Source organism: Raphanus sativus, unplaced genomic scaffold (assembly GCF_000801105.2).
Source record: "Raphanus sativus cultivar WK10039 unplaced genomic scaffold, ASM80110v3 Scaffold0233, whole genome shotgun sequence".
Lineage (NCBI taxonomy): Eukaryota > Viridiplantae > Streptophyta > Magnoliopsida > Brassicales > Brassicaceae > Raphanus > Raphanus sativus.
In genome coordinates this window covers 9,069-31,106 of record NW_026615553.1, presented here as the reverse complement: position 1 = coordinate 31,106, position 22,038 = coordinate 9,069, and the positions used below count along the sequence as shown (strand labels likewise).

Sequence of the window (22,038 nt, the reverse complement as noted above, 5' to 3'; positions counted from 1 at the left end):
TTTCAGTAAGTTGTTGGGTGGTATCTTACTTTTTTTGCAACGGGATGGTTTCCCTTCATTGGTTGCCCATCATCAATGTCTAGCTTTGATGGTGGTAGTTCGGTTCGGTTTCTTGTTAAAATCTGGTATCAGTTCTTAACTCTGCTTGTTATAGGTGGCCAGTTTGTTCTCGGTTCTTGACAGAGGGGATAGGCCTTATTCCCTGTTTCATAGTGGCTTCTACTAGTCGTGTCATGTGTTGATTGACCGACCTCGTCGTATTCCGAAGTCTACGAAGATCAATTGATCTTATCTTACCGGATTATGAAGCCTCAAGTTCTTCGTGATGAAGTGGTGACCTCTCATCATTTTTCAAGGGGGAAGAAGTATCATGTGCCTTGCTGTGGACGTCAATATGCAGGGGTTGATTCTAGGCAGCCATGGCTAAACAAGAAATACTTGATGGATAAAATCGTTTCAGCCTTGTTTGATAACTTCAGTTCGTTCCTCCTCAGCTTTGGTTTCAGTGCAGTTTTCCGGACCCATCACTGTTTGTATATCACAGTGGCTCTTATTTGATCTACTCTATTTTTTTTCTTCTTTTTTGAAACACTATGAGCAAAAATGAGCACTTGTTGAATAAACTGTTACAGGAACTCAGGTATGTGTTTAGAATGAAAAATATCGGGATCCAAATCCAACGTCATAGCAAAGGGTTGTTTCTGAGTCAAGCTAAGTATGCTCCAGGAATGAAAGACTGTACTCATATGGCTACCTTTGAAGTTAAATAACCTGACAGGACAAGATGTAGCTTTCGAGGATCCAAGCCACTTCAGAATTTTGGCTAGTAAACTGCAGTATTTAACTCTCACAAGGCCGGATCTTCAGTTTGCAGTAAACTACATATGATGCATGTTCCCAGCGTCTCTGACTTCAGTCTCTTGAAAAGAATACTCAGGTATGTTGAAGAGACTTATGAAAGGAGCATAAGTATGCTCTCATACAAATTTGACTCTCATATGCTATAGTGATAGTGATTGGGCAGGATGCAATGAATCAAGAAGGTCTATGGGTGGATTTTGCATATTTCTCGGTTCAAATCTGATATCATGATCTGCAAAGAGGCATGAGACTGTCTCCAGATCCTTTACTGAAGCAGAGTATAGGACTATGTCTCAAGTTGCGTCTGAAGTTGTCTGGTTGCAGAACTTGTTGAAGATAATGGGATTGTAGCAGACTGTTACTCCCTTGATGTTATGCGATAATCTGTCAACCGTATGTCTTACTGCCAATCCTATGTTCCACAAAAGAACAAAAAAAAAACATTTTGATATTAATTATCATTTTGTAAGAGAAATGGTTGCTATGAAGGCAATGGAAGTCAATCATATCTCTGCAACTCTCCAGCTCGCATATGTCTTCACAAAGTCCTTCACAGTCAAGAATCATTCTACACATTACGCAAAAAACTCGGTGTCTCTTTTCCCTCGACTCGAAGTTTGAGGGAGGGAATTAGACTAAAGTGTCTCAAACACTTCAACTCCTTGTTCTAAAAATCGGTCGTAGAGGCGATTAACCGTCCGGTTAAATGTGATGCGGCTGGGTTCCGTGGCGAAATGGACCAATTCGGTTGCATTACGCGGTGAACCGAATAAAAGCCGTGGACTGTGTTGAAATCCAAAACGCGGCCGCGTAATGGACGAATCGCTCGATTCAATAATCATTGATGAATTCAAATCTTCTCGAGTGGTGACAAGGAAACTCAAATCATAAACTATAGAGCTCAAATATCCATGTCTGCATTAGTATAAGAACAGCAGATGAAGAAACACAAAAGTGAAAAGAGTTAAGATTTTAGTTTAGTTTGGTTTCAAACAGAGCTTTTTTCTTAACTGGTTAATGAGGTTCGTGTGTTTGACGGAAGAAGAAGAAGGTAAATTAAATCATAAAAGTACTCTACCAGTGACTCGTGGCATCACTAATTCGTTAACACGTTACAAATTACATCATATAAATTTGTATAATGATCTCTATAAAATCTTTATTGTCGCTAGTTGACCCAATATTTATTTTTTGCATATTTCTTCCATTTGTTAGTAAAGTATATTTTGTATTATATGTGAACTGAAATAAATATGATTATATTTTATGGTTTAATTTGGTGTGTATTTACAATTTCATATGTATAAATAAGATATATATAAAAATACACAAAAAATTCATCCCCGAATACTCCCCGATTTTTTCCGATTTTTCAATAAATCGCTAGGCCCGTATGTGCCGCACGCGTAGCGTCTAGCGAGTTTCCGAACAAGGCTTCAACTAAAGCAGAAAGTTCAGCTACTGGGAAGACTTCGAGTCTTTCAGAGGGTTCTGTTTCATCACTAGCCGTTAAAGCTCTTAATGTCACCTGCAGTAAAAAGAGCAACATACATCCTTGTCGTCAAGATTGTACAAAGCTTACAGCTAAAGGCATCTTTACCTCCAACGCCTGGATTCATGTGCAATCATTTGCTAACGTCAGCTTTACGATATTTTTATATTCTGTATAAGGACACATCCTATTGTAATTGTTTTCTTCACATCTGTGCTGGTATTTTTTTCATTTTATAACTTTAGTATTATCATAATTTTTTTGAATACATGATTTATATTTTAGTGTTATGTATTGTAGAACCATTAAATTTTATTTTTTACGTTTCTTATTACTTTATTAATATATAGTTATTTGTAATGTATTTTACCTTTTTATTAATTGTTATTACATTTTTGAGTCTTGTGCAATTAATATATAATCTGAAATAATCAAATAAAAAATCTTTTTCAACATATGTTAATAAATTTATTTTGGTATAAAAATATTACGTAATTAACAAATTTAAACCCGTTTAATGGTAAATGATATTTTATATAAATGAAGAATTTAAAAAATTAAATAGGTTAAATTACCAATTTAATATAATTTTATCATATTTTATTTTTATAATAATTCTGTTTTAATATAATACAGACTATAATATACACTTATAAAAATAGCATAGAACTTTTTTGTTTTGTAATAAATTTAATTAATGTTAATTAATATTATATTATTAATTACAAAATTAATTAATGAATTATTTAATTAAAAATATTTAAAAAGATTAGTACGATTTTGTTAGATTGTTCTCAACAGAATAATTGATTTATTATAATATTTTTATTGATTATTATTTTATATTATGTAATTAATGCGATGGACCTATTATAACTTTGTGTGGTAGATAAAAATAATATTTCTCTTTTAATAGAGAAGATTGGTTAGTGAAATAGATTATATGACCTGCAGATTCTTAAATTATAAATTTGAGCTTCATTGATTGCCTTTTCGACTAGTGAGAGCAATAGATTATGTAGAGTGGTTGTTTCTTTTATTTGAATAAATGATGATATACTTTTTGGTAAAAAAAACATGAATGAGAACCTGAAAGATGAGCATAGTTTAGTCAAATTTTATTTAATTTTTAAATTTGATAATTCCTGTCGGTGGTACATATGTTAAATTCATAATCATCAAGTACCACAGTTTCCACCTTGACCTCCAAAGGAGAAGGATACTCCATTCGACCTAGCATAACCCCAATAGGACAATCTATAACACTGGTATGAATCTGAATAACTTCTTGTTTTCCTGTCTTCAATATCAAGTAATTGATAGTTCGAGTTCCTAACTTTGACATGCAGAAAAAATGAACTTTTCTGAAAGTCGATAACTGGAAAATGCCCATTTCCCATTGGAGGACTTATTCCATCAGGAGCCATAAATGTATTTCCTCCAAAACGTACTAAAGATGCTCCATTATTTAAATGTGTAAATAACTCTTTGGGCCAATAACCAATTACTTCATTGACTACTTTTAATCCCCAATTTCCACTTAAGCCATCCTAGTAAATATTAAAACAAAAAATAATAATTAAGAAGATATCAATAATTTATAAGCATGATGTGAATTTAGATTTAGAAAACTAATAGAAACAATATTTAAAAAAAAAATATATATACTATGACGACACATCCGAACACATTTCATAAGCCTGAATGTTTAACTTAAAATTATGACTTTTATTAAGATATTTCTTTGTTTCCGAGAGATATCCTTTTGGTATCTTCACACATTAAAAATTTCATTAAAACCAATTATAAATATATCATCGTCAATAAGTTAACTAGTTAAAATAATTTCAAATCAATATACAATCTTTTTTGAAATTTTGCAATTTATTTTTCCGAGTAGTAAATTGTATATAGAACATTACAATTTTAATTTTAAAATAAATTTTTATATTTAGAATATGATGAAATAAATCATGAATGAAATTTTTAACTTTATTTTTTCAAAAACACAATTGTAAAAACCCTTTGTAGTATATAAGTTTTTACCTGGAATACTTGTGGTGTGAACGTAACTGATACATTACCATAAATAGACGTTCTAGGAAATGCTATTCCAATCCAAGGAATTCGAGTTACAATAACAAAGCCAGGACATTGTATGTTATAGCATCCAGTGTTTTTATAACCATCCGCCTGATACACTAAAAAGAATTAGAAGGCAAGATACTATGAAAAGAGAAAGACTAATGGTTCGGGTTTGTTTTAATTAACCACAAACTATTTACATGTTTCCAGCGTAAAAAGAAACATAATTACGAAAATAGTTGATTTACTTACGGTCCAATACATTGTAAATCTCGTGCGAGTGTCACCATACAATCTTGGATGTACCTAAATAAATTTATAAAATACATGTAGAAACGTATTATATCCAAAAATACGTGTTAATATGGATAACTGGTTGGCTAACTGTAAAAAAATTCTTTAAATTTAATTATAATATATTTTTATATACTTATATTTAATATATCTGTAAGAATTAAATGAGAAGAAAATTTTTACAGTTTTTTTCTACAACTTAAAAATCGATATTCTACCGTTTTAAATGAAAATTTCATTAATACGAGAATCTAATGATAAAAACACATTTTTAATATTTTTAATAATAATAACAAATATTTCAGTGGTAAAGAAAAACAAAAGTGTGATAGTAATTAACTTACTGCCCAGCCGACTTGAATGCTATTGAGTTCATTACGGGGTCCATTCTCTAACCAAATTTGACTTTTACTGTACTGATTATTCTGCACAGTTAAGCTATGAAGACTTATCCATGCTTCTGCACCTCGATAGATGCTCCCATCCAATACAGTCTCAATTGTTGCAAACTGTACTCACAAAAATATAAAAGTTGACTCATTGTATTAGAGCATCTCCAAAAGACACTCTATAACTTCATATTTGAAGTTTTTTGTTCTCCAAAAGAAAACTTCAAAATTTCAAATTTGAAGTTTTTAGCAGTGAAACTTCAAATATAGAGTATCACTACTTAAAACTTCAAATTTGAAGTTTCACTTTTTTATTTGCATTTTGGTCCTTACAATTACATATTCCGTTTTATGATTCTTAGATATTTTGTTGTTTATCGTTTTAATCTTTATAAAAAATTACATCTTATAATATTCCATATTTGTTTTCATAAATTTTAGTTTTACACATAAAACTAAATATAAACCTTAAAATAAAAAGGTTTTAGGTTTAAAAACATCTTTAGACTTCAAATATGAAGTTTAAAAACATCTTTAAACTTCAAATACAAAGTTTTGCAAGCTTCAAAATATAGTGTATTTTTCTTGTAGTTTAATATTTAGTTATATATTTATATTTATAATTTGTATATTTACTGTAAGTTTTTATTAATTAATATTAATGTGATATTTTATATATGTGCTAGTTATTTATAAGTTTTATGGATTTATATTAATTATAACAAATATAGGGACCATAGTATAAATAAAAATAACTTTGAAGTTAAGTTTGAAGTTTTTCTTTTGAAGAAGAACACATTAAAACTTTAAATTTAGAGTTTTGTAAACTCCAAAATAGAGTGTTCTTTTGGAGATGCTCTTATACTTCAATAAGGCTACTTTTTTTTTTTGAAACAAAACTTCAACAAGGCTACTAAGAAGGCAATAACATGACTATCTACAAAAGCCAAAGTCATATTTATCAGTTCCAGAAAAATTGTATAACTGAGTTACAGGAATAATATAGTGTAATCTTTTGTAGTGCAATAAATGGATATATTTCTAAAAAGTAAAAACTAATGAAAAGAATAAATTTTACATGTTGGCCCGGATACTCGACTGTGTCAAGATGAACTCTCTTAGTTCCATTTCTTTGTTTTAAGATTGGCACTGTTCCTTTTGGACAACTTTGATAATTCGTTTTATATTCACTTTTTGTATCAAGATTTGCATCCAGACTGAAAATTTCCTGTAGTTTTAACACAATGACAAGATTAAGAATTTATAATAGAAGATTATGCTCTTACAAGATTATTTCATGTTTAATTGAACCAAAACCACCCCATACCTGAATCTTATGGTGTTTCAGCAATGGATGTTGGAAAGCTGGTTGTTTGTATATATCAACACAATCAAAATCCTGTAAAAATGATTAGAAAATGAATTCGACATGAAAATTGAAAATACTAAATCTTAAGAAATTGAAAACGCAGTAGGAGTCGTAGAATCTCACATCAATGTTTCTTTCGACCGCTTGCGTTAAAAGAATATAAGAAGATAGAACGAGGAGTAGATGTAAAGCCATTGTTATTTTAGTTCATGTACTCCGTTGATATTGATTGTTGTATATAAACCAATTTAACTCAACAACTAATTAATTTATTGCTAATTATATTATATTATGAACGTTACGTTAATTTGAGTCATATTATCAACCAATTTGAGTCAACAGTAGTTGAAACCTTTATTTAGTAAACTAAAACACATTAAAGTTATGTATTCTTCTGGATAAAAAGGTTTAAAAATAGCTTTTATTGAATTTTGGTCTTTGTTAATTTATTGCTTTCTAACCATTTATTACCAATTTCTATAGTTATTGATAGATACAAAATAATCATTTCGTTTCATTTTACTTGTCGTCATTTTAGATTAGTGCAAACATGTTAAGAAAACATTTAATTTATATATTTTCGAAATAAAAATATCATTTTCTATTCATCTAACCATATTTTAACCGATAGAAATCTTATACTATAAAGAAGACCTCTATTCTCTTCTCCTCTTGCAATGTCATCAAATATGGCAAGGAAAACACGCCACGCGTCCATCTCTTTTACGTAATGCAATCTTTCTTTTATCTGGACTTTTATGTTCGTTTGTTTTGTGGGCTCTCTTCTAAAAGTTCATATCTGGCCCATGCATCCTCTTTTAGGGTTTGATCTGATATGACCACACCTGCACTCGGCTCCTCCTCCCTCACTCTTCGTCTCCTAAAGCCTCCGACCACCGCCTCTGTAACGGCATTGGGCTTTTGAGTAGTGTAGTCTCCGGTTGTATTTATGTGCTACGTTTGTGGTGGGTTTATTAAAGGCAACATCACTTTTCCACTTATTCATCATTTACTCTTCTTTTCAATTAGTAATCAAATGAAAGATTCAGTTGTTTGAGATCTTGAAGAATCTGAGAGGATTTTAAATTGAGAGACGAAGGCTTTGCTGGGATGTAAAGAAGGTGAGGTAAAGGAGAAGAGAGAACGCGGTGGGAGTGATATTGGTGGTGAATCTAGCTGGCAGCGATGAAGTAGGGGACATAGATGATTGCGATCGTGGCAGGTGTGTTGTTGATCACAACATAAGAGATAAGTATTTTTATGAGTGAGTGATTGAATGATTATAATGGTAGCTTATTTTGTTTGCAGTAAATTGTCAAGAGTAATACTGAACAGATTTTGCCATGTCTGCACCTGCTAAAAAAAATTATACAGAAGCTAAGCCAAGGAGAAAGATCTAATGCTTGGTAAGTTTTAAGTGTTTAAGAGCTGGTTTCAATGATCTAAACCAACCTTAGTGAATCCAGATTTTGTTTACAAGTGTGCTTCCTATATGATTGCCTTTCAACTTGGTTGCGGCAGAAAAAGATTAAAGATATTTCTTGAGAAGATTAATGTGAATTCGCAGAAATTTCGACAAACTATGAAGATTAAGTGGCTGCTAATTCTAAGATTTTTTTAAGAATACTATGGACTACTTCTCTAAGATAGTGTTGTTTGACAACAAGGCACACTGTCTCACATAATTATGTTTCTCTGTCTCCTTCTCAGGGATATGGGTTTCGACATGGGTGGAGTTTTTGGCAAGTTATCGTCATCTAAAATTGACATATCGGACTTTGATTTCTCAAGCCCAGTCAGGAAAACCACAAAGACGAAAGAAAGGTATAGTGGAAGTCTAAAACAGAAAAATGATTTGTTTGCCTTCTTTTGTGATTTTGATGCGTACGTATCCACTAATTATTTTTAAATGAAATCCTATCTATGTTAATCTGAAGTAACTTAGCAATATGCTTTTCTGCAAGCAGGTTAGGCGACTATGAACTTCATTCAAGCCCACGGAAGAAGGCAAACGAGAGTACGACGACCAAGTCCACAGATTCCAAACTCCAAAGAGTTCACTGCTACAAGAAGAACTGATATGTCTGACTCTGTGGACATCATTCCAGACTTACTAACAACTAGACAAGTGGCCTCCAGGAGTCCAGGGACAAATACCGATGTCAAGGAAAATGATTCAGCTGACAACGTCTACAGATAGTATGAGCAGACACTGGAAACAAGCTGATATTATTTCCAATAGAGCGTGAAATTCTCTATGGAGATGGAATCACCTCAGCATCTAATGATGAGAGCCTCACGAGTTCATACAATGAGTGGAAAACTTCAGTCCGCCAACATTTCACCATCGAAGAAAATAAACAGCATCACCTCGCCATTACATTCTTCTGAGACTGCACATACTGCAGGAAGTAGAGAAACCATTCTATGAAATATGTAGTTCTGCTGCGAAAGTAGATTCTCCTAGGGATCCAAAACAGATTGCCAACAATAAAAAGATTACACCACGAGATCAGGTTATGAAGCAACGAGTATAAATACACCATCTTCCAGCGATGAACAGCACAGCTCACCGTAACGTCTCCTTCTCCTCTGTTTCTGAAAATCTAGGAATGCCAAGAAAGGTGGAAAGTTTATGGGGATCGATATAGTTCTGGTAGATGAGAAGGTAAATTGCCTCTTTGGAAACGTTTATTCTTAAAAGTATTGGAGTTTTGCTTCCAACGCATATTCTTTCTCTTATAGATCGAGAAGGCACTGAATCTTTTGTTACTTTCTCTTATTGTAATAGATAACGGTGTTTATAATGTCTTCTTTTTTATTAAAGGATGCAGTCTACAATGATCCAGTGATGGATTAGAGTCCACAGAGTTGAACATGTTCCAATGCCTACTCAGAGAGGGAGGTAGTTATCAGCTGAGTTCATTTGATGTGACAAAGAGCAATCAGTACTCTCAGAGAGGTATGTAGTCATTTTATATCCATTGTTTGATTTGTGTCTCTCAATTCTATTCTGGTATTTTTCGTATCTTTCTTAGCACTCATTCAGCATAAAGTTTAGGATCAATTTCTAATGTTTTCTTTACAGCCAGAAAATCACGGCAAGCTCAAGCTCGGCTCTTACGAGGGTACTATGTTTCTTGGTGCATGCTTATATTGGTTCTTTTTCTTCATGATCAGTTGTGGGTTTCAGATATAGATGAGTGTTGCCTAAAGTTTTTGTTTTGCACTTCTGTTGTGCAGGTTAGTTAGACGGACTTAGATTAGCAGATTGGTGCTTCCCTCCTTCAGTCAATAGGTGGTTACATATCTGACTTTGAGATCGTTACGTCTGCTAGAAATTACAGACTTTCTCTTTATGTTTTCATACCGACAAAACAATCTCTTTGCTACATGGTTGATTGGGCAAGTAAAATGTCTAATAGGAAAATATGAATAATATTTTAGTGATTGTGAATCGTTTCTTTTTTTTTTCACTATCTGCTTTCCAGCTTATGACCGAGAGATTAAAGCCAGATTTCGCATATTGCCCAACTCCAATGGAACATGGATAGTACATGGTAGTTTCACCTTGAAGTATTTGCTCTTATCTCTCAGTTTCCTTAGCCAGTTAGTACAAATGATTATCATCATGGTCATAGACATGTCTGGTGAAGTAAGCCAACGTAAGTGTGATCAATAAAAATCAGATATTTTCTTTCCATCTCTTTGTTATCATTTTTGTCATTATTTGGTTGATTTTACTGCTGTTCACTTCTGTTTTGGGCTCCAGATGTATGGCCAGTGTGTTTACAATCTATTATGTGCACTTAATTTTTTCCATGTGTTACTCTCATTCGTCAAGTCATTATTATTTGGACTGTATAGTTTTCATTTATGCCCTACTCTTATCAACGCAGACAGACTTTCACCAGCAATAGCTTCCAAGAATTCGAAAGCGAAGGCGTCTCTCTCATCACACGTGTTCTTTGATGATGTGGTTCCCGAAATTTGCATTGACACTTTGTATCCGATGTGGTGTATAACCACAGCGATATTTCTGGAGGGGTTTGCTCGAGTCCAAAATCTGAGTCAAAGGTATTTTTGCTTTACTTTAATTCTTTTTTTGGTTTCCTTTTCGTTTTCCTCAGACTGTTGTGATTCGTTTGTCACTAACCAGTGTCGACGCAAATTTTGTTTGTCAGGTGGTTGATGCTTGTGGTGTGAACAAATCACTGAAGAATGTGGTTTTAAAGAATGTGACAACATGATCGTCGAAGAGGTGTGTATGAGTTACTCTGAACCTTTGTTTGTTATAAGTGGTTTGAATTTGGTGATTGTAAAATTTACTGTATTTTGCGTGTGAGTAGCTGGAGTTGGTGTGGCATGACTCAACCAATGGCTCGATCAAGACTGACACTCAGTTAGATGGCCTCAATGGAAATGAACCATCTTAGTTCTAGAAGTGAATCAGATGCCTTTTCCAGTCAATGATTTATATATATGTTTTTCTACAAATTTGTATACATGCTTAAATATAACAGTTTCAGCTAGAAATAAACTAAATAAATTTGGTTTTCATTTTTTAATTTCAGATGTGTTATGGTCAGCGGTTAATGAGACTTTAAGAAAGCAAAACAAGTTGTTTTAGTGCCTTCAATTATTTCCAAACAGAAGCTTCCATTTATATATAGGCACATACACTTCAAGTATCAATTGGGAGTCAAGGGCCGCTATACAAATCAGATTATGAAAGTTGTTTTTTTTCTTTTGTATATCTATATTGAATCAAAACAATGAGAAGAATTGTAACTTTATGATGTCTTTCTATTTTTTAGTTGTGTCTGTTTCACCTATTTTCTTAATGAAAGAGCTTGCAGCTAAGAAGATATGGTTTTTCTTCCAACTCTAATGTCGATTTTTAATAAAAGAAAGAAAATAAGGATTACATATGATTAAATCACGCATAATGTAAGAGAATGAGTAAAACTAGATAACTTTAAATTAAACAAATAAATCAACAATTCTACACCATCAAAATAAAAATAGAATAAAACTTTATATAAACAATTTTATTAACCGTAAAAAAAAATTTAGTTAATAGTAATGAGAATGACACTGAATAAAAAATAACAATTAATAAAATAATGATTCATACTAAATTACTAATATAGAACAAAAATTTAAATAAAAACAAATATTTAAAAAAATCAAAAATATTACTCTAACAATTTAGATTATTTTTAAATTATCACCCCGCCCGTAGGGCGGGCCGACCCTAGTTAAATATATTTTAATCAATAGAAAAATTAATAGAAGAATCTAATTAAATAAATTCTGCATTGAAATCATAAAACGACACTTATTTTGAAACAAAACATTTTACTACAACGACAATTAATCCAAAACTGAAGGAGTATAAAATATTATGTTGATAGAGAAACATAATCTGGCTACAAAAGGTACTAATTAGCTAGCGGATAAATTATACATTTTCAGAAAAGCAATTCTTTCAAATAGTCTTTTTTAAAAAATTTCACAAAATAGCCCTTAAAAAATAAAATGACTAAAATAGTCTCTTTTTATTTTGAAAATTTTAATATATATATTTTTTTGAAATATGAAACATCATCCCAAAACCTATCACTTAACTTTAAACCCTAAGTCTAGATTAGTTAATCTTTACGGTATAAATACATATTTTATCCTTCAATAAGACATTTTTTGGTCATTTTCCTCTTTGAAAACTATTTTTTTGAAAATAAACTAAAAAAAGCAATCTAAGAAAATTTCTCTTTCCAGCTTCTTGGCTACGTTAGGAGAGGAGAGAAGATGAGCTGATCGGGACAACATCAATGGATTGCTGCGGAAGAAACCTTGAATGCCCTAAAGCGAGTCTTGTTTCTGGGTACGACCTGGAGTCCGTTTACGATCCATGTGTCTGTTCCGGGTACAATGGTGATGTTCATGTTGAAGAGTGTTCGACATCAGAGGTAGATTACGACATGTCCTTCTGTATAGGCGATGAGGAAATTCCTAGCGTGGGGCGCAAGTTAGCGTCTATATCAAGACCCTTTAAGGCGATGCTATACGGTGGCTTTAGAGAGACAAAGCAAAGCACGATCAGCTTCACGCAGTACGCAATCTCTATGGAAGGGATGAGAGCTGCTGAGGTTTTCAGTAGGGTTCGAAAAATTGAGTTGTTTCCTCCTAATGTTGTCTTGGAGCTACTCACATTGGCGAACCAGTTCTGTTGCGACGAGTTGAAAGCAGCTTGTGACATGTCTTTGGGTCGTCTCGTTAGTAATATCGATGACGCAGTGTTGTTGATTGAGTATGGTTTAAAGGAGGCTGCGTACCCTCAGGTTTTTCTCAGAGAGTTGCCGAGCTCGCTATATAAACAGCTCGCTTGTCACCAGTTAGGTGTTGTGATGCTTGAGAGGAAAGAATACAAAGATTCTCAGAGATGGTTTAACTCAGCTGTCAAAGCAGGTCATGTTTACTCCCTTGTTGGTGTAGCCAGGTCTAAGTTTAAGCGTGGACATCGATGCTCGGCTTATAAGACCATGAACTCGTTGATTTCGGTTTGCTCTGCTGCTACTGGATGGATGCACCAGGAGAGGTCTTTGTACCGCAGCTGTGATGAGAAGATGCTTGATATAGACATCGCCATGGATTTGGACCCTACTTTGACTTTCCCTTACAAGTTCAGGGCAGTGTCATTGGTCGAGGAGAGTCAGTTTGGTGCTGCGGTCGCGGAACTGAACAAGATTCTGAGGTTTAAAGTCTCTCCTGACTGTTTAGAGATGCGGGCGTGGATTTCTATAGCTATGAAGAACTATGAAGGTGCTTTGAAAGATATTAGAGCGCTTATTACATTGGAACCGAACTTCTTGATGTTTAACAAGAAAATTCATGGTGATCATATGGTGGAGCTCCTCCAGCCGCTGGTCCAGCGATGGAACCAGGCTGATTGCTGGATGCAGGCAGCTCTATGATCGTTGGTCTTCTAATGATGATATTGGATCTCTGGCTGTTGTTCATCATATGCTGGCTAATGATCCAGGGAAGAGCCTTCTGCGTTTCAGACAGTCTCTTCTTCTCTTAAGGTAGAACATACTATCTTCGTTCCACAAACATAAATATTTTGAAAAAAGAATTGTTTCACAAAGAATGATTTTTATGTTTTTATAAAATTTATTTCATTTAAATTTGGGAGGTTTACTAGAATGACACAAATTGATTGTATTATTACTAGAATGACTCATATTTTTTGAAAATTATTAGAATATTTTTTCTGGTCAAAATTGTCCTTACAGACAGTTATAACAAAAAAAAACAATGCTAAATTATTTTCGACGACAGACTTATTTTAAAAAAAAAAATCTATCGAATAATAAATCTGACTAAAAAATCTGTGTAGAAAATTAAATCTACCGTTACAGTGATGGCAGACTTTTTTAGAAAAGTCAGATTTGTTTATACGGCAGACTTAATTGTCCGATTTGATTATAAAACAGATTTTTCAGCATATATCTGTCGAATGATATAGTAGATTTGTTTTAAACGGTAGATTTATGTGGTCAACTTATTTACTTATAGACAGATTTATTTTTTACGATCGACTTATTTTCTTATGGCAGATTTATTTGACCGACTTAAAATAGCTGGCAGACTTTTTATTTATGAAGTGACAGACTTTTAATTTTACGTAGTGGCAGATTTATTTACAGAAATCAGGATTTATGTAAACCAATCCCAATTTCGACCCGGTTTACATTAATTACGAATTTGGTTTAATTTTAGGTTAATTAAACTCATAATTAGGTAAAACTTGCAGTTGTCGTCATCTCTTTCATCTCTCTTTTCTTCTTTTTGAAGTTGTCTTTTTCATGGTTGTTTAATCACTTGTTGCAATCCTTATTGCTTGGAGAAACATGGATCACATCATTCTAGTCTGCGGAAAATGGAAATTTGAAAGAAAAAAGTGGTTCTTTAAAGTGGATAATGATCAAGGTAGTAAATTACTTCCAGCCAACGAGGAAACTAGGTATGAAGATTTTGTGAAAAACATATATGAGGATTACGGAGTCGATTTCACAGAACATGAGCTGGAGCTAGCGTACCTTTTGCCGAAACGTAATCTGGTGAAGGAAAACCTCGATACCCCTCCTGTGAAAGTAAGAAACAATAGGCAGTTTCATGGATTTTTGTGTCTTCACAAAGTCGAAAACGTTAGACTCTGCGTAGAGTTTAAATTGAAGAAAAACGAGGTTGAAGAAGCCAAAGAAGAACCAGAAGAAGTCCTGCAAAAAGATAACCCATCATCTACAGACGATGAAGATACGGATGAAGACAATGATCGATTTGATTACTGCGACGATTCTGATGGAGCAACGTCTGAAGACGAAAACTTTACGTCATATGGGTTTCCGCCAGACCAAGTAGAAGATGTTCAGAGATCTCCTACAAAGATGAGTAATGCCACAGTCCTGAAGACACAAAAAGGAGATTGTACGCATAATAGGTTCGACTTGAGCTCTTTCAAAATTGACGTGGGGCAGAGTTTTGATTCCAAAAATGCACTGCAGACACGTTTGAAGATTTATTCAGTTGTCCACAATTTTGATTTTGATGTGGATAAATCTACGCCTACGCTGTGGTTTATAAAATGTTGGGTAAAAGGGAATAAGGCTTGTAACTCTTGAGGCCAGTTTCCGCAAACATCACTCGCTTCTCTCGAGGCCAGTTTCCGCAAATAGGGAATAAGGCTTGTAACTCTTGCAATGTAGGTCCATCTGATGTCGGAACTTTCATATCCAGCCAAAACTCTTGATGATCCACGTCCCAAACATCATCCTTGTCGAAAGGATCACAATTTAGACCTGTAATATCGCCAAACTCATGCAAAGAGAACCTCAATGGCATACAGTCTATCAAAGACCAAAGCTCATGACTACTCTCGATTGCCAATTGATTGGCAAGGAACTGGTGAACAACTTTAGCAGACCAAATATAATTTAGCTCTTTCAGCTTCACAATAACACCAATAGGTGATTCCCTCAATTCAGACCAAACATCTTCCCCAAGTTTTTCTCTCACTTCTTGAATGTTGGACAGATAACAACTATGGTTCATGCTCCTATTCTGAATTGGAGTTTTTCCAACCTCATACAGACGATGAGGATACTTTCTCGCAGAAGCCATACCTGAAAAAACACTTCACAAGTTATTTTCTTCTATAGAAAACAATTTTTTTTAATATTCTCATAATCAAAGTTCCAAAAGAGAAAAAACAGAAACAAAATTATGAATAATCAAGTGGTAAAGTAACTAGGAATTATAGTCTACAAATTTTCACAGTCACAGAAAAAAAAATGTATTGAGATTTCAAAGTTAAAAGAAACATTGAAATTGGGATTTAGGGTTTTCGAAATTAAACATCTCAATCAAACAATACATGTTAAAAAGTGTAAAAACTACTAGAAATTAGATAGAATCAGCACTTACAGTTGAAATTGGGATTTAGGGTTTACAGAAAAACGATGGCGACTTGCGGAGGAGCTGTCGACGGCGGCTGTGACGGAGGAGCTGTCAACGGCGGCTGTGACGGAATAGATGTTGTCGGAGGGGATACGAGATGATGGGAAAGTCTTGATCGGAGATAGTCTTGATTGGAAATTGCTTCACCTCTGTCAATGGCGTCGTGGGAGAGAGACCGACAAAATGTTTGTTTCTTTTTTTTTTTATGTTTTCCACTTTTAACATTTATTTTCCTTTTTTTAATTTATGTGGCAAATTTGTAGTTAATCAATTTACTGATGGGTTTTATAGTAAATTTGCTTGTATGTTATTTTAGTCTAGTAATTATAATTCAATATGTGTCATTCTAGTAATTTTTAGATCAATTAGAGTTAGTCTAGGTAATTTCTCTTTAAATTTTAAACAAATTAATTGCGTTTATTGAATTACTGTTGTTTAACTTTATTGAAAACCGATAATTACAGAAAACGATATATCTATAATATAAATTTAATGCGCTTTTTTAATGTGTTAACAAATGAAAAAAAAAACTCAACTTCGTGTTCCACAGAGGGAGTATGTTTCAGTAAGACTATAAATGATGTGTTTGGTTTCATCTGATTATGTGATATTTCAGGCTGAATTGTCAAAAAGCAGCAATGCGTAGCCTTAGGCTGGCCAGAAACCATTCAAAGTCAGAGCATAAGAGGCTTGTCTATGAAGGATGGATATTGTATGACACAGGCCACCATGAGGAAGCTCTGGCCAAGGCTGAGGAATTTGTTTCCATACAAAGATCCTTCGAAGCGTATTTCCTTAAAGCTTATGCTCTTGCAGACTCTACGCTCAACCCTAAGTCCTCAAAGTATGTCATTCAGCTCCTTGAAGAAGCACTTAGATGTCCATCAGATGGTCTCCGTAAGGGACAAGTAAGTGAAGAAACTGTTCTCCATTGGTTTGATCATCCACTTTGCAGTATTGTTAAGAGTTTGTTAATATACCGAGCGGTCAGTGCGACCAGCCCCAGGGCTTACTCCAACTTTTAATTTTTTTTTGTTTTTTTTTCGTTTATCAACATATGTGTATTAAAATTAAATTTAAATAGTGTTACAAAACATAATAATATGTAACATTGTAATCAAAAACAAAAAAAAACATATGAATTTTTACTTTTGTTTTAAAAATAAATTTGATAATAATTAAAATATTAAAGATTAATACTAACAGGACCCAAAAATTTTGTTTTTGCCCAAGGGCCTACGTGGATGTTGAGCCGGCCCTGCTTGGGAAGTGTATACGTCGACTGTGATAAGCTGGATCTTGCAGCTGATTGCTACAAGAACGCGTTAACCCTCAAGCATACAAGAGCTCACCAAGGCCTAGCTCGTGTTTACCATCTGAAAAGCCACAGGAAAGCTGCATATAATGAGATGACAAAATTGATAGAGAAAGCTCAGAGCAATGCATCGGCGTTTGAGAAGCGTTCAGAGTATTGTGACCGAGAGATGGCACAAAGAGACCTAGTGATGGCGACACAGTTAGATCGGCCCTGTTCGTTTCGTGAACTGGACGCGGCATCCAGACGCAGACACGGGCCTGGCATAAAATAAGGGGTTAAGTTGGATGCGGCATCCATATTAATTTTCAAAACTCATCCGGATTTCTGGATGAGAGTATTGAACGCGTCTGGTTACAATAACCTCATCCAAAAGTACTAAAAGTCGGTAATACCCTTAGTTTATTTTATTTTAAAGATTACAAAGTTTTGCCATTAATTTCTAAACCTTGATGTGTCGCCGTATTCAATCTAAACGACATCTGATCTCTTCATCCTCCTCTCTTCAACCTCTGATCTCTGCAACCATGAAACTTGGAATCTGGTAATCTAGTCTTCTCTCTCTCTCTCTCTCTCTCGTACTCTCTCTCTTTCGTAGCCCTCTCTCTCGCAGTCTCTCTCTCGAACCCATCTCTCTCTCACGCAGTCTCTCCCTCTCTCACGCTCTATTGGTAAGTTTTGAGTGGTCTCTTATTAGAATGTCCCACATCGTTTAATGATGTGATCTTTGGGCAATATATATGTGTATGGGCAATCCTCCACTCTTGAGCTAGATTTTGGGTGTGAGTTAGGCCCATCACTAATATGGTATCAGAGCTCATGGTTAAGCCCAGCAGATGATTTCCCATATAAATAGTTGTCTACCTATGTAGCCTATAAAAATGGCCAATCTTGCTGTAGTATGTCCGAGATGTTGGGTTTGGGTTGTTTCCGTTGGACCGTTTCCCACCCACATCTCGAGAGGGGCTATTAGAATGTCCCACATCGTTTAATGATGTGATCTTTGGGCAATATATATGTGTATGGGCAATCCTCCACTCTTGAGCTAGCTTTTGGGTGTTAGTTAGGCCCATCACTAATATCTCTCTCACACAGTCTCTGTTCTAAATAAAACTGAGTCTCTGTTCTAAAGCATTGATGGTATGTTGCAGATTCTGCAAGTGTGAGATGACTCGATCTCTTCTCTGGCGCATCTAGGAGCTCTCTCTCTCTTCTCCTTAAGTTCAGACCAAGAAGCATTACAAGTACTTGCGGCAAAGAAGTGTGTTATGTGCTTTGTCTCAAGCTTCTCTCAAGGTCTCCAAAGCTTTGTCTCTCACTCTATCGTAAGAGCTTTTCCTTTTATGCTTGCTTCCTTCGTGTGTGATGTGTGAGGTTCGACTTTTGATGGGTTTCATCTGTTGATGAATTTGCCTTGATGGGTTTCTCTGTGATGGGTGATGTGTGATGTTAAGTTCTTATCATATGTCTCTAAAGTTTGTTCATTTTCTGTCTTTTTTGCAGGCTCTCTCTTCTCAAGCTCACACCCTGGGAATGATGTAACATCATTCTCAACACTATTTTGGTGTTTCTGTGTTGCATTTAGTTAGCATTTAGTTGAGTTTAGTCTTGACTTTGGCAGGTAGAAGTGATGGCACCAGCTGTGGATGGGACGTTGAATGTGCTTAAAGCCTGTGTCGAAGCTAATGTTAAGCGTGTTGTGTACATTTCCTCTGCAGCTGCACTTATGATGAACCCTAATTGGTCTAAGGATAGAGTCATAGATGAGTCCTGTTGGTCTGATCTGGAGTTTTGCAAAAGAACCGAGGTTAATGCATCATGAATCCTTCATCTCTCACTTGTTATTTTCCAAATATTTGTGTTTTGCTGAGTTTAGTCCCCTTTGGCAGAATTGGTATTGTGCGTCAAAGACACAAGCAGAAAGTGAAGTCGAATTCGCAAAATGAACCGGGATTAATCTCGTCAGCATTTGTCCTACCAAGGGTTTGGTCCTGTACTGCAGCAGCACACTGTGAACGCTAGTACCCTTGCTCTTGTCAAGCTTCTTAAAGGTAATAATCACAATCTTGGAATGTTGTTACATAGCAACTTTAGTATTTGTGTTGGTGAATCTATTTTTTGTGTGGGGACAGAGGGTTTCGGGTCACGGGAGAACCAAATGAGACTTATTGTAGATGTGCGTGATGTGGCTCAAGCGTTACTTTTGGTTTATGAGAAACCAGAAGCTGAAGGAAGATACATATGTACTGCCCACAAGGCTAAAGAAAAGGACGTGGTTGAGAAGCTCAAGAGTCTTTTCCCTAATTACAACTACTCTAAGAGGTTCCTTCTGCTGCTAATGAAGAACACAAAGACTCCAAAGAGGTTCTTTTGGTTGAAGTTTGTTTGCTATCATGAGTGATGATCAGTCTTGGTGCTAACATGAGTGATGACCAGTTTGTGTTGGTAGTGTTTTATAACATTATGTAAAAAATGTTATAATTATTACTTTATAATGTTATAAAAATGAAAAATTGAATTTGTTGTTTATTTTTATTTATGTCAATTTTATTACATAAATAAAATGTTATAAAATGAAAAAAAAAAATCACTTTTGGATATAGTTATATACATGTTTAGACCAAAATAGAAGATGGGGAGTTTTTGGTGAAACTCATCTAGATACAAAATACAGAAATACAAAACAAACATAATTTGCATCCAGATATAGTTTCTGAACGCATGATCCAAAATAACTAGAATCGCGAACGAACGACATCTGATTGCTGCATCCAATTACTGCGCTCAGATGCCGCGTCTGGAATTCTCATCCAATTCATGAAACGAACAAGGTTATCCTCTGAGCACTTACCCATACAGATACAGAGCCGCAGGTGTGCTAAGTTTCACAGCCATTTTTTGTTTCTTATTACTGCTTTTGTTTGAAAACTAATCATCATGAATCATGATACTGTGTTTATAGTTCTAATGGATGACCATAAAGAAACCGAAGCCATTGAAGAGTTGTCCAAAGCCATAGCTTATAAACCTGACCATAAATGGATTTATTTCTGTTTGATGACTGGATAAGGTTAATATGTGATTAGTGCAGAGTGTGTTCTGGACAAAACAGAACACGAAGAAGATTGTTATGTCATGTTTTGTTTTTAGATATCTCACTTCGTGTTGCTTCTCTCTTCCTTCTTTCATTTTATAATGTGTAAATTGTGTATGTAACTTCATTCTTCTCATGATCGTTATATTGATTCTCAGACACCTGAGATTTTTTCCCCTGCAAAACAAGAAACATAGAAGTGAGTAATCAATCATCACCATAGTAATTGTAAATATAAAACTCATGTAAAAACCTTCCCTTTTGAGCACACAAATTGGACATTAAATAAGCCCTACATATATGTAAGTAGTCGTTTCTTTGTGTTTTGAAAGTTAGAAACAACAATTCCATATTTTACCTTTGTTTAAAGTGAAAAAAAATGTACAATGGATTTTCAAACAACTAAAAATTGGGTTGATCAAACATTATTGTTGTTCATAACAAAACATAAGCAAAATATAAGTAAACATTAGAAAATACGAGTAAAAAATTAGCAATACATAAGTTAACATTAGCAAAATACGAGTAAAAACTTAGCTAAATATAAGCAAAATATAAGTTAACAATCTAAATGGAATGCATGTCTACATAAGTAAAATTGATCCAATAAAAATAAATCTGAACCGATCCGCACCCGACATAAATACGGAATAGATCTTGTTTTATGGTATTTTGTTTATAGGTATTATCCAAATCGAATGTGAACCTAAATGATTATGGTTTTCGTGGTTCAGCTGTTTGTAGACACTTAATCGTCCAAGTATTTTCTAGTGTACTTTTGGTAATCTTTACTTGTCCAATTAGTTTACTTTTGGTAATCCTTACTAGTCCAATTAGTTTACTTTTGGATATCATTTCGGGCTTAATTGTTGGTTTTTTTAATATTAATCTGTTTCTTTTTAATGAAATACAGTCGACAAAGAAAAAAAGTCATTCGTAGTCACTCTGGTTCTTATTTTTCAGAACTTTTGGCTAAAATATATATGCAAAATATGTAATCCTTTATTCAAAAAGACATACAATATCCATTGGTTTGTTTACACAAAAGTAAGCTAAATTACTACGACACGTTGGACAAGTGTTTGCATTCCTTGCATTCCAACTAACAATGTAAGTGGAATGCATGTCCACATAGAGTATTTGCCAATATATCATTGGAGGCAAATTCCTCTAAACAATATTACATTCACTTTCCCCATGTACACATATGAAATTATCCCTCGGTGCAGGAATTAACAGTATCTCTTGATGTCCATTAAAATCATCAATAACTCCTAACTCCATATCTTCAGTATTCACATCATCAATAATTCCTAACTCCATTTAAAATCATCAATAACTCCTAACTCCATATCACAGTGCGAAGACATATATAAAAACGTAATAAATAAAATATGTAAGTTTAAAATAATCAATGGGCACTACAAAAAAAGTATGTACTGCATCACATAAATGGTATCATAAAGGTAAATGATACTCCCTCCGTTTCATATTATATGTCGTTCTAACCTTATGCACACAGATTAAGAAAACATTTAATTTTACATATTTCCAAAATAAAAACACTATTACCAATACACCTAACCATGTATCAACCAATAGAAAAATAGAAAAGAA

At 34.2% G+C, this 22,038-nt stretch overlaps 1 protein-coding gene and 2 pseudogenes across 1 annotated transcript; 2 read left to right on the top strand and 1 right to left on the bottom strand.

The window, feature by feature from the left end:
- Positions 1-3,531: 3,531 nt before the first annotated feature.
- Positions 3,532-16,276, bottom strand: LOC108845320 (uncharacterized). Its single transcript, XM_056996462.1, has 8 exons — positions 15,980-16,276; positions 6,614-15,678; positions 6,449-6,532; positions 6,200-6,349; positions 5,077-5,241; positions 4,691-4,744; positions 4,400-4,546; positions 3,532-3,903 (listed from the first exon to the last, which is right to left on the bottom strand). The coding sequence occupies exons 2-8, from the start codon at positions 6,683-6,685 to the stop codon at positions 3,532-3,534; spliced, it is 1,044 nt and encodes a 347-aa protein (XP_056852442.1). The 5' UTR covers positions 6,686-15,678; positions 15,980-16,276.
- Positions 9,126-20,396, top strand: LOC108845319 (ethylene-overproduction protein 1-like; annotated as a pseudogene).
- LOC108844790 (cinnamoyl-CoA reductase 1-like) lies at positions 18,745-19,728 on the top strand (annotated as a pseudogene).
- Positions 20,397-22,038: the final 1,642 nt, after the last annotated feature.

Excerpts from the sequence above, each read along its gene's own strand:
- LOC108845320 (XM_056996462.1), bottom strand. The coding sequence starts at position 6,685 with ATGGCTTTACATCTACTCCTCGTTCTATCTTCTTATATTCTTTTAACG. Across the intron at positions 5,242-6,199 it reads TCGAGTATCCGGGCCAACAT|TTTGCAACAATTGAGACTGT; the intron begins GTAAAATTTATT and ends TTGTGAGTACAG. Across the intron at positions 4,547-4,690 it reads GATTTACAATGTATTGGACC|GCGGATGGTTATAAAAACAC; the intron begins GTAAGTAAATCA and ends TTAGTGTATCAG.